The 15,405-nt window shown below is 43.7% G+C and overlaps 1 protein-coding gene across 1 annotated transcript in view; it reads right to left on the bottom strand.

Moving 5' to 3' along the window:
• BCAR3 (BCAR3 adaptor protein, NSP family member) overlaps positions 1 to 15,405 on the bottom strand; it is a 107,831-nt gene that overhangs the window by 65,649 nt on the left and 26,777 nt on the right. The window contains exon 2 of the mRNA XM_047085586.1: positions 14,512 to 14,551. Coding sequence (XP_046941542.1) covers positions 14,512 to 14,551 — 40 coding nt within the window. The remainder of the gene's footprint in view (positions 1 to 14,511; positions 14,552 to 15,405) is intronic.

Below are 15,405 nucleotides of genomic sequence, written 5' to 3'. Positions count from 1 at the left end.
GAGAGAGCTGGGACTCAAAAGGAAATTGCCTCGAAGGGCCAAACAGCATGTTCTTGTTCCCAGGGTCTGACACATCCTTATCTTCACTGACATAACCGACGGATGGAGCTCGGCCAGCTAACCCACACTGGGAGCACAGAATGGGCAAATGTGGTGGCAATTAATAAAAGCTTAAGGACCAGAAGAATGTTCATTTTCAGCCTGCCTCAACTTAATGTATCCCCTGACTCACTTTCACATCCAAGCTGAGCATGTCTGCCATAACCCAGACCTTGGCCTCACCAAGCTTTAGGTTTTCACGGCTTTAAAATAAAGCAGTCAGAGCAGAACAGCGACTGCTTCTGGGCCAGCTCTTCACAGTATATAATGAGCGACACGATCATATGAAACAGAGTTGGTATTTGTTGAGGCTTCACGATCCATTCAATTGTAAAGAAAAGGCCCCATAACTGAAGACCCTTATTTCTAGGACAGATTCCCAACCTTATTTTTAAATAAAAATTTAATGTCTCTTCTGTATTAATGATCAGTATCTTTTAAAGAGTATATGGATTTAGATAAACAGGAGATGATTATTTGTATTCTAAGTGTTTCTGCAGCTTTATAACAGCTCTTAAGTAGCAGGAGACCCTCTGGGATGGCAGAGTTCAAAGTGCAGCGGGGAGGGGGGGCATGGGGGCCCTTTAGGGGAGTCCATGAGGCCAAAACTATTTTCATAACAATACTGAGACATTTTTTGCCTTTTTCGCTGGGTTGGCATTTCCACCAATGAGGTAAAAGCAAGGACGGGTCAAACTGCTGGGATTTTAGCACAAAGCAAGGGAGACGTCCCAAACAGGATACCGACCCACTGCATTTCTTAGCTACCAGTTTCTTAAATTTATTTTTTTAGTATTAAAAAGGTTTTTTAAAAATATTTCTTTAAAAAATAGGCAGTTTCACCTAAAAGTCCTTGATGAAGCAGTAAGAATTACTTGCTTTATCACAGCTGGACCCTGGAGCCTAGGTCTCTCTTTAATATTCTGTGTGATGAGACAGGACACGGGCACACGGCCCTTCTCCCACACACCCAAGTCCAGTGGCTGCCTCGAGGGAAAGCAAGCGTGTGTGGAACCAGCTCCTTTTTCCTGGAACACCACTTTTACTTCAAAGAATGTCTGACAAACTGTGGTTATTCAGATGTGGCTAGTTATCTGGCAGGTATTTTCTAAAAAAGGAACAAAGTGAGCCTGTCACTTATAGGAGAAAAATTGATAGTATTTGTTGCCAGTGATGAAAATTGAGCTTTCGACTGAAAATTAGAATGCGGGGAAACTTGTATTCACGACCACGAGTTTGACAGCTTCCCAATAGCTTTAATAATTTTTTTCTGATAAGTGGGGATATAAATGAAAGTGAGTTTTTAATATTGTATAATGAAATATATGAACATTTTGAATATGTGCATAACTCAAACAACCAGTATTTTTCAAACGCTCAATGCATGATGACACAAAATCACACACGGGTAAAAGACCCAACTTGTCACAGAGACTAATGGATTTTAAGGGAATACAGTATAAAGAAAAAAAAAAAAGTTCATGAATATGGTTTCAGATTCCACATTATAATTAGCCTTTATGGAGCTACAACTTTTCAAGTTTTAGCATAACATCAAAGAAGAATAGCTCCGATTATCTGAAAACGCTATTAAAATAGTCCTGAGGGTTGTAAAATGGGTGAAGGGGGTGGCAAGGTACAAATATTCAATTATAAAATGAGTAAGTCATGGGGAGATACAATGTACAGCATGGTGACTATAGCTAATAACACTGTATTGCATATTTGAAAACAGCTAGGAGAACGAATCTTGGAAGTTTTCGTCACAAGAAAAAAATTTTATAACCATGTATGTTGATGGATGTTAACCAGACACAGTGGTGTGCATTTTGCAACATATACAAATACTGAAGTTATTATGTTATATACCTGAGACTAATATACTGTTACATCAATTACACCTCAGTAAAAAGAAATACCCTTCCCATCTTGAACTATGTGTCTGTGCAAGGCCAGATTTTCTTCAGACTTCAACCAAAACAACACAACAGACTGAAGGCTGAATAAGGTAGGAGAATCAAGCTGTATTCTATAACACTAAAGAGATTTGCAAAAATGTAAAACAGTGCCATTCCTCTCACAAAATTTTGTTTTGGAAAATGATTATTTTTCAGAAAAATAATTATTGTGATTTTAAATAAGTAAATATTTAAAAATTCCTGTATTTCACTTTCTAAGACAATAAACCACTAGTTAAAAAAGCTCACATAACAAAGGCTCCTTGGGGTCCCCCAAAAATTTTTAAAAGTAGTTTTTAAACTTTTTTTTTAAAGTTTATTTATTTCTTTTGAGAGACAGAGAGACGGAGAGAGGCACGGAGAGAGAGAATCCTAAGCAGGCCCTGCCTGCCATCAGCTCAGAGCCCAACGCAGGGCTCGATCTCACAAACCATGAGATCATGACCTGAGCTGAAATCAAGAGTTGGACGCTCAACAGACTGAGTCACCCAGGTGCCCCTGGGGTCCTCAATAATTAATAAGAGTGAAAACAGGTCTTGAGCTCAAACAGTTTAAGAACTTCTGCTCTAATACATCTAAGCTCCTTGTTTTACATAATTTTGATTGATCCATAAATTTTCAGCATATTTATGAAGTAGACTAATAGAAGGGTGTTTTTATTTTAATAAATAACTCTACCATAAAAACACTAACGCTTATAGAGAAGATTTGGAAACTGGGAGAAACGTGTAAAACAAAACAAACACTCTCTAGCTGCAGGAAGTGAATTTTGACCTATAACTCTCAACACTCAATCATTCTACCCTTAGTTTTCTCTTAAGGAAGTCCGCACACAAATGTGCACCAAGCCCTCTGAGTTGCAGGCAACGCAACTGTCCTGCATCGTGCTTCACTCCTCTGCGTTCCCACGCACACTGATCAGGCAGGAAATGCTGAAGACCGCCTTCGTGTGAGACCACAATCGCCCTTCTTCAACACCTCTTCTGCTGTCACAGGCCCACACTCTCCTGTCTCACCTGGACAGTCACAATGGCCTCCCAACTCCTCTCCCTGTTCTTGCCCCCGCTCCTGCCATCTGCTAGCCACATTGAACCCAGTGTCATCCTGACTTGGCTCCCCACCTCACTCAGCAAAAGTTACCTACGGGCCCCAGGCAATCTGCCCCCTCCCTCTTATCACTCTCTTACATCAGCTTCTACCTTTCTCTCGCTCAAGTTCACTCCCTTCTAGCCTCTCTGGCCTCAAGGCTGTTCCGGGTGGAAGAGGTGAACTCCTGCTTCATGACCTTGCCCTTGCTACAGCCTCTTCCCTTTAGACATCATGCTTGACTGGCCCTTCCACTCAGGTCACCCTCTAGGTGAGCCTCTCCCTGGCCACCCTATTTAAAATGTGGCACCCCCTCACCCCAATATTTCATAGTTCTTTTCCCTGATAAATCTTTTCGCTTAGCGCTCATCACTGCCTCACGTGCTTGCTAGGGTGTCTTCCCCATCTCCCAGTCCTCCTCCCCAGAGTACAAGCTCCACAGAGGCAGGGACATTGTTTTGTTTCGCTGCCATATCCTCAGCCCCTAGAACACTGACCAGAAGGCAGGTCTTCAATACATATTTATTAAATGACTATGACATATGTAACAAATAGGGCTATATTTTTAAATAACCACAAGACTGTTTTTAACAGCATTAAAAAGAACCCAAATGTCAGTGGGGAATTGGCCAATATAATTGTATTTCGTACAATGGGATACTGGATAGACATTCAAAAGGAGGTAGACCCATGTATTTAACATGCAATGATGTTCAATAAAAAAATCAAGTTGCAAAGCAATATGTAGTTATATGTTATTTTTGGCAGTCAATCAATCAATCAACCAATCAATATAATTGTTCCCCAACTCAGCCTTCTTACTTCCTTAATCTCAGAATTTCCCAGGAATACTTGAGCTTCCTCACTCTCTTCCCACTCAAGAAATATGTGAGTACCTATCCTTCTCGTAGACTCCTGCTACCCTCTCTCCTACTCCACTCAGCCTGGGCACACATTGCCCCACAGGCATGGGGTCCTTCCCCAACAATCTCTAATAGGCTGATACCTGTTTTCTGCCTCACCTAATACCAGCTTTCTTCTGGCCATTTTTTTCAGCTGTCAAATAGCAATTCAAATATCATTAAAAAAATTTTTTTTAATATCTATTTTTGAGAGAGAGACAGAGAGAGAGAAAGAGACAGAGCATGAGTGGGGAGGGACAGAGAGGGAGACACAGAATCTGAAGCAGGCTGCAGGCTCCGAACTGTCAGCACAGAGCCTGACGCGGGGCTGGAACTTGCAAACTGTGAGATCATGGCCTGAGTGGAAGTCAGACGATTAACCGACTGAGCCAGGCAGGTTCCCCCAAATATCATTTTTTCCAAGGATACTTCTTGGTTGCCACAGGTAAAACTTCAGATCACTACCAACTGCCCCTCCCCACTCAAAATCTACATGCAGTGTTACAGCATCTTAAGAGATTTTTGTCCAAGAATGTAAGACAATTCACCCTATTAATAAAATGCCTTTACAATTTTAATCTGTTTAATATAAACCCAAAGAAAACCACCTGCCTCTTTATTTACTTTAAACACAGCCTTTAGTTCTGAAGTTAAAATGTTAATAGTTTAATATCAAAAGCTCCCAGAATATTTAGACAATGAACTGTAGCCAAACGCTGCACTGTTGTGACATATTATTTCCACTAGAGGGCGGAATTGAACAACGATTGCAAGGCTTAAAAAAAAAAAAAAAAGCATGGCTCTCATTTGGGAGCTGATAACAAGATCTGCTGAGGAACTGATAGGTCTGAGCCACAGAGGTTGCCAGAATTACACTTTAAAAAAAAAAAGTATATATACCTCTGCCTAAATGTGTGACTATTTAAGGTGACAACAGCGACCCCACAATTTTTATCCTATACCAGGTTGGCGAGAGAATGAAGACAGGATAGGAATCTTCTTGCTTTCATTAAATAAAATCACTGGAGAAATTTCTGGAAAAGTTTTAGAGATGCTGAGTGTTACTTGCTTCTTGGGAAACTTTAAGACCTTTAGAACACCCTCATTCCTTCTTCCTTCCATTTAAATGCCCTTTGCATCTGGTTTTATGTGGTCATCAGTCAGTCACTAAGTATTAAGAAAAGGTCCATGCCCTCAGAACTCACCTTCTAATGAGGCTTTTGGGGTTGTTTTGATTTTTTTTTTTTTAACAAACGTTTCATTTTTGAGACAGAGAGAGACAGAGCACGAATGGGGGAAGGTCAGAGAGAGAGGGAGACACAGAATCCGAAACAGGCTCCAGGCTCTGAGCTGTCAGCACAGAGCCCGACGCGGGGCTTAAACTCACGGACCGCGAGATCATGACCTGAGCCGAAGTCAGACGCACAACCGACTGAGCCACCCAGGCGCCCCTTGATTTTTTAAATAAACAAATAGAACTTGGGACAAGTGATGATCCCCAGAGTAATGACATAGTGACGTGGGGAGGCAGCTTTCAGCAGTGGGGTCAGGGAAGGTCTCTCTGAGGCAATGAAATCTGAGTCACACCACACAGGAGATGACCGTGATAGTAACTAAATTAGTATTTGCTGAGTGCTATCTGCATGTCAGGCACTGTGCTGATAACTTTACATGTAGCAACTAATTTAATTCCTACATGCTCCCATTTACTGTCAAGGAAACCCATCTCCAGAGAATTTCAGAAATTTGCCCCAAGTCACACAACTAAGCTAGGGGTTTGGATCTATGTTGGCTTCCTACTGCTGTAACAAAACACCACAGATTTGGTGGCTTTAAAATAGAAATTTATTCTCTCACAGTTCTGGAGGCTAAGAGTCCAAAACTAAGCTGTTGGCAAAAGTCACATTCTCTCTGAAAGCTCCAGAGGAAGACCCTTCCCTGCCTCTTCTTAGATTGTGATGGCTATATTCCTTGGTGTTGTTGGCTTATCCATACATCAACTCCAATTTCTGCTTCCATGGTCACATGGCATTCGTTCTCCCTGTGTGTCAGTGCCTTTGTGCACAAATTCCTCTCTTCTTATAAGAACACTGGTCTTTGGATTAGGGTGCACCCTAATCCAGTATGATCTCATCCCAGTGTGATCATACCTGCAAAGACCTTCTTTCCAAACAAGGCCACATTTACAGGTACTGGGGGTTCGTACTTCAATATATGTTTTGGGGCAACACAGTTCAACCCACTTTAAACCACTCAACTGTAAAAGAAGCATTCATGCCAAAGAAAAGGCAAAGACCGGGGACCAGTAGGAAAAGCCAGGATGGAGGAATATCCCACTAAGGCAGATGGCAGAATGAGGTCAGAGGTAGACAGGCCACATGAGGAGGGTTCTGAAGTCCGATTATAAAACGGAGCCTAGTCAGATGCCATAGTTTCGATTCTCGCTTGCATGCTAGTTTTCCAATCTCTTTGCCACCTCTCTACCTGCCATTGCTTGGGATCCCAGAGGAGTCCTCTTACTTTCAGTCAAGGATGAAGGCTGCGGCATAAAATACAATGGTGAACCTAGCTGTACTAGGCCAGACAAGGCTCCTTTGAGCACCTTTAGAGGGCAGCTCCAGGGTTTGACCTTGATTCAAACCATCAAGTTCAGGAGGCCCAGGGAGAATTTGCTTTTGACTTGGGACACTGAGAAAACACATCTCAGTCTGCATTGGGGGGAGCAATCTGGCCTGAGGAAATTATCTAGACAAACCCCAGGCAAGAACCGTCAGGATTGCAGCACCTGTGCTGTCCCCACACACCTGTTCAGCCAGCAAAACTGAAGGCCTTAGATGTGATGGGCCCAGCGGGAGATGCTGCTCAGAGCAGACAGGTCTACCCCACAAGATGCCAAGTTAGATCCAAATCGTGCAGGATTGCCACTGTAGCATCTCCGTGAAGGTGCAAGGTCTCATCACAACTTGCACAAGGACTCATTGCTATGTCACCAGGCGAGATAACAGTGATGTCCATCACGCAAGGCTGAAAGCCTACTATGCATTTTTATTGAAAGCCTACCATGCATTGTTGAGAGGCAAACCAGGAACAGTGAATATACATATAGTCTAGAGCAGGAGTCAGCAAATCTTTTCTGTAAAGGGCCCGACAGTAAATATAACAGGCTTTGCTGCCCATTCTGTCATATCTACTCAACTCCATGGTTATGGCGAGAAAGCAGCAACATGTAAATGAATGGGTGAGGCTGTGTTTCAATAAAGCTTTACGCATGTTGAAACCTGAATTTTATAATTTTCACATTCCTCTTTTGATTTAAAAAAAAACAAAAAACAAAAAACATTTCAAGTGTGAAATCCGTTTTTAGCTTACAGGCCAGACAATAACAGGCTGCAGGCCAGATTTGGTCTCCGGCTATAGTTTGCTGATCCTACCAGTCTAATGATATCCCCACATGCTCATCAGTTAACTTAACGTCATTGTGGTAACAAGGTCTCCAACTGGAAATTTCCTGTCCTCCCCTAAAATATTCACTGGCTTCTGGGCAAGATGCCAGACACTCGTGTGACCTCTGGAACCTCCTCTGGCTTCCTCTTCCTCACCTCCTCCAGTTAAGTCCGCCAGGAACTGTCAACTCACCTAATAAAATGGCTCTTAATTCTCTCTTGGAAAGGCCTCCAGGCCCTGCCCTGACTTTCCCCGCCCACTGCCACTATCTAAGGTTAGGCTCTTGGAAACACTTTGCTCCCACCTCTCACTCCACTGAGCAATTACCAACACGTGATACATGCTCACAACTATCTGTTGAATGAGCCAATGCAGTAAAATATCCATAAGCTCAGCACTTTCGCCATGTGATCAGCAGTCTGAGGTAGCCCATCTCCAAATCAAACATTTCCCCTACTGGGGTGACAGCCCTTAAAAGGGCTAAAATATGGTAAGGTTTTAGTTTGCCTTTTTAAAGTCACGCTCACTTAGGTTTAATTTACACAGAGTAAGAATCACCCCTTTTAAAAAGTATCATTCTGTGAGCTTTGAAACAACCATAATCAAGGTGTTTCTATCATTTTAAAAGCTCTTTTGTTCCCTTTTGCAGTCAACCTCTCATCTGTTTTCTGTCACTAGTAAGTTTTTATACTGACAGTCCATTCTTTTTTAGGCTGACTATCGCGCCATTGTATGGTATCCTACAGTTTCGCCATTCACCAGTTAAAGGGCATTTGAACTGTTTCCAGTTTTTGTCAATTATAAATCATGTCACTATGAACATTCACATATAGATTTTAAATGAGCATACAATTTCATGACAAGATTTTGCTTTTTACAAATGACCGCATTTTCAAAGACCTGCGGGAAAAGATTCCTTTGAAAGAGGGACTGTCCTCGACCCCTATTCTTCAGTCTTCCCACCCTGCCTCTGTAATTGGTTTTTAAACGGTAGTAACGTTAAACCTCCCAAGAAGATTTGCAGAGAATGTTTTTGGGGTGGAGTGGGAGAGGGTGGATGGGAGCTCTCACTCGCTCCTCTGAATGTGAGCCCCAGGGCTGTTTCACATTCACCGTGGGCAGCGTTTGATCTTCTGGTCCCACAGGGCACGGTGCTGGCTCTGCGGATGTGCACACTCAGGCAAAAACCTGCAGAGCCAGCCAATTGGGCCGTTATTTGGTTCATATAACTTGCTAAAATCTCACGGAATGTACAGCGTACCATTGTTTCCGTAAGTCCCTTTCATGACTTTGTTAGCTGGCTAATTCAGAGCAGACTAGCCTGTTTTCCCCGCTGGAAGAAAAGACGTCCCTCAAAGGCAGCTATTTAACCGTGACCATGGCTGCAGCCATCTTGAGCACAAAGCGAACGCAGCCTGGCTGGCCCCTCTCCCACGAGGTCCCAACGCCGGCCCGCGCGCTTATTCTTGGCGCTGGAATTCGCATAATTACTCCTCTTTTAATCTGCTGGGTGACCTAATGTAGCCCGGGCCGGCTGCAGGAAGCAGCCTTGCTGAGATCTGAGCCTCGGGCAGCCTGTCTTATCTGTAGGGCCCTCTCACAAGGAGCATTTCGGAGAATTAACCCCACAGAGGACTGATTGCCAAGGATCCCCAGACTCGGGAGCTGCTCATGCGCGCTGGGTGGTGGGAACGGGGAACTGGGGACGGGGGACGGGGGACGGGGGACGGGGGACGGGGGGGGGGGGGGGGCGGGCGTTGAGGGGAACGAGCCGTCGGAGGATTCCAATCCCCACTCAGGATAACAGCTCCAGCCCTCTCCTTTCTCCTAGCCTGCGAAGGAGCTCAGAAACCGCAAATCATTTCAGAAAAGCTCGCAAGTGGTTCCAGCAAGAATCCACCCAGGCTGACTACAAAAGAAAGGATATTTGTTCACTAGGAGGCTAGCCCGGGACAAAAGGCTGCATTCCGTCCTGACACTTGCTAACTGCGGTCGCCTGGAGAGCAGGCCTTTGTCCACAGGCGGGCATTGTGCTGTTTATAGCCTCGCCACGAAAATGGGCTTGCCTACATCTTGGCTAATTTGAAAAACAGTCATCCCGATTTTCTTTTCTGCTTCCTGGCTTTGTTTTCCGATTTATCTTTCTTAAGGGCATTTTAAAATGAAAAATCTATAATTAACATTTCTCTTATAAGAAAACTCACCCAGCTCTGCCCAATCATCACCTCCCCTAAAAAAATGTGTTTTTAAACCATTCCCAGCAAAGAGATGCTTTATTAAAATGACTGTAAGGCTTGTGTGTGAAGAAGCATCTACAAAGAATCTTCAGTATAAAAGGAAGATAGATACATAAAGGGGGAGAAGATAGGAAATAAATTTGTAAAATTTAGTGTATGGTGGGGGGCAACTCTTGACGCTTAAAGAAGTAGCCCCAAGAAAAAGAAAAGAAAAAAATAGCGAAAATGAAAGTAAGTTTCACAGGTTCAAGAAGGGGTTACAAAAGTGAAAGCATAATGGATGGTAAGAACAGCTGCAGGAGTGTTGAGGTACAATCTTTTGAAGTAATGTGATGGGTGGGCAGTTAGTAGCTCTCACATCCTTGGTCTTAATGTCTGAGACACATCATCTTCCAATCAATATGGCACTTTTATGGTCAAGAGTGATAGATGAAGAATCCCTTACCGCTTGGTATAAAAAAACTTTCCCCTCCAGCCTATCACAGGTATAGATGATCCTTAAAATGTTCAAAGGACATTCACCCATTCCCTGATTTTCTACCTGTGAGAAGACAGAAGCCATAGAGAGAAGGTGCAAAGTCCAAAGTCACACAGAGGTAGACCGTTCTCCCCTCTCTGTGGGTTCTTAGGGGTTGTGTAATCTGGAGTCCACCATGCGAATGTTATTCTGGGAAGGTTAACACACTGAGCTATTATCATTTATTAACATTTTAAAGACTTTTTTAATGTTTATTTATTTTGAGAGAGAGAAAGAGAGAGTAGGGGAGGGGCAGAGAGAGACGGAGACGTAGAATCTGAAGCAGGCTCCAGGCTCTGAGCTGCCAGCACAGAGCCCAATGCATGGCTCGAACTCACGAACTCCAAGAGCAGGAGATCATGACCTGAGCTGAAGTTGGATGCTTAACTGACCGAACAAAACAGGCACCCTCATTCATTCACATTTTAGTACATTTTATCAAATGTTCTAGTAGTTACCAGACACAGGTCTAAGAAAGTAGACACTAAATAAATACATTGTAATGGGGGTAAAAATATGACAAAAATCGAATGGGGCAGTGAGTAAGTAAAGAAGCCCAGAATATAAACTCTTCTTCACAATTTTGCCTAGGGCTATTTCCTCCAAAAGCTATTTCCTGTTTTAAAAAAAAAAAAAAAAAAGTTTTTATCTCCAGTAAGGTATGCTAGGTACGCAGAGGAAAATTCCAGAGCTGTGCACAACTCATGAAAGTCACTAACAACTAAAGAGCAGGAGAAAGGTGGAGGCACTGTGGAGGTTTCTGCTTTCCAACCTGGAAGAAGTGATTTCTTTTGGGTACAGTGAAAAAGACAATATTATGTGGTTACTGAAAAGGACCTCATGATTGCACAAAACAGTTAAAACCAGACTTTTAAGATGAGTTTAAGCATGAGCTACTGTGGGGAAAAAATGTGGGGAGAAGGGAAGGCTCAGAATATAAGGAAAAAGTTGAGAAAGGGAAAACTGGGGTGCCTGGGTGGCTCAGACGGTTAAGCCTCTGACTTAGGTCATGATCTCACGGCTGGTGAGTTCAAGCCCCTCATCTGGCTCTGTGCTAACAGCTGGGAGCCCGGAGCCTGCCTCAGATTCTGTCTGCTTCTCTTTCTGCCCCTCCACCATTTGTGTGCGCGCGCGCTCTCTCTCTCTCTCTCTCTTAAATATAAATAAACATTAAAAAGTTTTTTTAAAAGAAAAGAAAAAACAAAACTCCTAACGGTCAGAATTAGAGAGACAGAAACAGTAGAGAGCAAGATTCCAAAAATCCCCTGGCTACTTTGGAGCTGCTCTAATTTTCTTAGCACATCCAAACATGGCATTCAGCTGGTGGGTCTAGGTGCAGTTGGGAGGCCCCAGCAGGAAGTGAAAGAACCGCCAACAGCCCTGGGGCTTCTCAGCCATGCATGGTTCCCTCCATTCTGGGCACAGAGGAGCTACTTGTAGCCTAGCAACCGCGGACTGGTCCCCTTTCACGCCGTATTAATTCGCTTCGATACAAACTGCACAGAGTGTTAGGAGGACACAGAGTACAAACTGGACAGAAGTGAATTTTGGATTCATTCTCTACCCAGCTCTCTCTGCCACAATACTGCAGCCCCAGCACCACCCAATCCCCCAGTGCCTTGGCTCCCCCAGGCACAAGGAGAGGGAGCCAGTCCCAGATCTCATACCTGGGCACTGGGAAAACCCAGTGAGGATGGTTAGAAAGCCTCCCATGGGAAAGAGAAGGCATTTGAAGACAGAGACCTGGGCCTGTGGTTCTCCACAGAATGAGAAGAGCTGTCTATTGGCCACATCTGGCTGCTTCCACCACTGAGAGAACTCTCAGAGATCAGCCCACCCCCATTATGTGGCCCATAAAAATGTGCTCCCTTGAATCTTGTTTTTTGGGCTGATAAGTCTCCAGAAGGGGACTCTACACAAGGCAATGACTTTTACATAGAATTTCTACTTTTCTACGTGCCTAAGAGGTATTAAGTATACCAGGGGATCAGAGAGAAGTAACAGCTCTGAGTCAGGAGGGGCCAAACTGCATCCCAGTTCATCTACAACTATCTCACCTCCCTTATTTCAGTCACCCTCCAAAGTCACTAGGCTCCAGCGGGCACCATTTACAAGGCCTTCATCACATGGACTGGTCAGCCAGGCTTGAGAGGGCAACCAAGTCTGAGAAATGCTAGGATGAGCCTGCACTGGCCCAAGAAGCGTGACACATGGGTCAATTTAGACCTGGAGGTCAAAGGCCTCCATGAACATGCTTTTGGAGCTTCTGTACCCAAAGAAACAAATGGAAATATCCCACATTTGCCCAACAAATCCCCAAACTGCCCCTCCAAACCAGGGGCAAAGTGAGAAATAAAAAAATAATAATAAATGTGAGGCATCCAGGAGAAGCACAGGGACATCATTTATAAAGCCCCGACCAGATTCAGACAAGGTTGGGAGCAAAGAGTGACCTTCGGAACACCTCAACAGGTCCTTGGAAAAAAGTACCCTTGAGCCACTAAGAGCGGTCCCATCACGTCTCACTGTTGGGGAAGGCAAGGAGAGCCTCGCAAGCAGAAGCCACCAAGAACCCGCATATCTCTTCTTACCCAACTTAGAATGGCCGATATTCATGAACGTGATGTGACAGCTTAAATAATACTAAAACAGATCATTCCAGAATCTATGTTTAACTTAGAATTCATCACTGGATTATCTTAAAGGCTTGGACATTGTCAAAGAAAAACCAAGTTACTGGAGTTAAGGGAAGGGTCTGTGCTTGCTAATAAGCCCAGCCTGAGTGACCCTACAGTGGGAGACACCCATTTCTGAAACATGACATGGTGGCTTTTAAAAGGCAGCTGTGATTTACACACTGCCTAATTCCAGGGCACATTTTTTACATCATGGTCAAGTCAAATCACAGTCCTGCGAATAGCACCCCCCCTATTGTTTTGCAGCATACAACCTGCATAAAAACAAAGGTGGACGTGTTCAGGAGGGACACAGGCATCATTTATAAAGCTCTTTTGTACTCTGACACAGCAGCCATACTACTGGTTTAGGACTGTACATTTGTTGCAGTGAAACTACAGTTCAGACGTAGCCTGGGTATGAGAGAGGAAAAAATAATACCCACCTCCCTTCCAACAAACTTTATTATGACTACCTCAAGTGACTAAGTGATTCTAATAGAGCTTTCTCTTCTCTCTTCCATCCTCTGGTCTAAAGAGAGAAGAAATGCCAAAAATGGGGCAGGCACAGGCACACAAAACAGCAATAGGCCTAAATACCCCCAAACCGTGATGCTGCCCTTACAATAATGAGGTTGGAATGTGGCTCCCAGGAGGCAAGCACCTTAAAACTTAACATACGCCATTTCTCCTAAAACTTAAGGACATATGTTGTCATCAATCCAAGAAACTGTGACAAATCAAAGTTCTCTCTTCTACCATAGCAGGTACCAGATTTCAGTTCTCAAAAAGAAAATAAAGCAAACATATATACACAAACACACCCAAGAAGATGGTGTGGGGAAGGGAGAAGGAAAAAGCATCTTTTCTTTCTGTTCAGAAGGATACCACTGTTTCCAGGTGTTGCCTATTTAGAAGCATTGAATGTCAGCCCCACTGAAAAGCAGCGTATTCCCACAGCTCACAGTCCTAGATTAGCCACCACATAGGAGAGGGGCTGTTGGAAAGGAAAGCCGACCCAGAAGAGCTTAGGGAGCCTTCAGTCCTCCACCGAAGATAAACACAGGCTCACAATTCGTTATCTACCATCCCCAAATCCAAAACACTCTGAAAACTGAAAAATTTCAAGTCAGTCATTTGGTGGCAAATCAAACCTGACTTCATCTGGTGGCAAAACATGAGCTGCACTACATAAGATCATTTGTAGTGTGTTTATCTCACTTTGTGTGAATACTCTTACGTTTCACTGATGAAATAATTAGCTTGAGTACGGAGTACTGACCCTAGACCCCTCTGAGGATGTTTATATATATATGTACCCGATTACCTTCCTAAAAAAATTCTGAATTTAAAAACCCATCTGGCCCCGAGGGTTTCAGATAAGTGGAAAAAGACTGTAGACCTATAATAGGATGACGTAAGACCTCTACAAAAGTTACTGAAGGCCTGAGAGAGTCAGATTACCCCCTGGTTGTTCCAACGTGAGAAGCTTCCTACACAGGCCAGACTGCGGCATTATTTGGCAACACTGTGTTAAAAAAGGGAAATCAATTACGCAGTGTCCTAATTACACATTAAATCCTGGTTTCCTACCTTCACATACTCCAGGGTTGGGTCCAGAAGATGCTGATCCCTGAAAAGAGAAAATGGTAAGTATGAGAACTGAGAACAATGCATTCTTGCACTGAGTAAAACGTATCCAACACTAATTCCCCCTATTCATTCAGATTATTAAGATGGGCCCACCTCCCCAGCAATACTCCCAGCAGACAGATAAGGAAGTTAGAACAAATACAGATTCCTTTCATGGTGTGTGTTGGGGGTAGGGGTAGATGGTAGGACACCACCATAATTTCTGTTTAGAAGCTCCAAGTGCTTTATCACATTCAGGGTCCAAATGTTAGACTTCCATGTAGTGAGTCTACTTTCACTCGAGCATAAAAATTAGCCTAGAAATCTGAAGGAAAGAACACGGAGGATAGAGGTGGGTGTAAAGCAGGACTGGATGCCCAAATGAGGGGTACTCTGGATCAGACAGCTGTATCATGCTCACTTTGACAGAAGAAAATGGAGACTGAGGTGGGCCCAGTGGCTATCCAAGGTCACCTAGCACCAAGGGGAGAGAATGGAATCTGTATACCCAGCTTTCTAGACCACATTTGCCTTTTTTTTTTTTTATTGCTGCCTCCATTACCCACCCACCCCTGGTGTCAAGCAGAGAAATCCATCCCATTTTCTTTGGCACCCAAGTATTCTTCTCTCCCTATCTAATGTCTGCTCGTGTCTGTCATAATATGACGCTGGAATTGACAAGAGAGTGAAAAGTAAACAACAGCAGGTGGCCCTAAGGAGGCTGACTTCTTACAGAAAGAAGAGAATCTGACTAGGCCAAAGGAGAGGAGGAGGAGACGTGAGAGTGGCTGTTTTCAGTGCTTGCAAAGTTATGATGAGGTGGTCCCTCAACAGAAGGTGTGAAAAGACAGCTGC

This window comes from Lynx rufus, unplaced genomic scaffold (genome assembly GCF_022079265.1).
Source record: "Lynx rufus isolate CCGP_SWC_20201006 ecotype Redwood Valley unplaced genomic scaffold, mLynRuf1.p SCAF_2, whole genome shotgun sequence".
Lineage (NCBI taxonomy): Eukaryota > Metazoa > Chordata > Mammalia > Carnivora > Felidae > Lynx > Lynx rufus.
The sequence above is the reverse complement of the archived record's forward strand: the minus strand, read 5'-3'. Positions and strand labels throughout refer to the sequence as shown.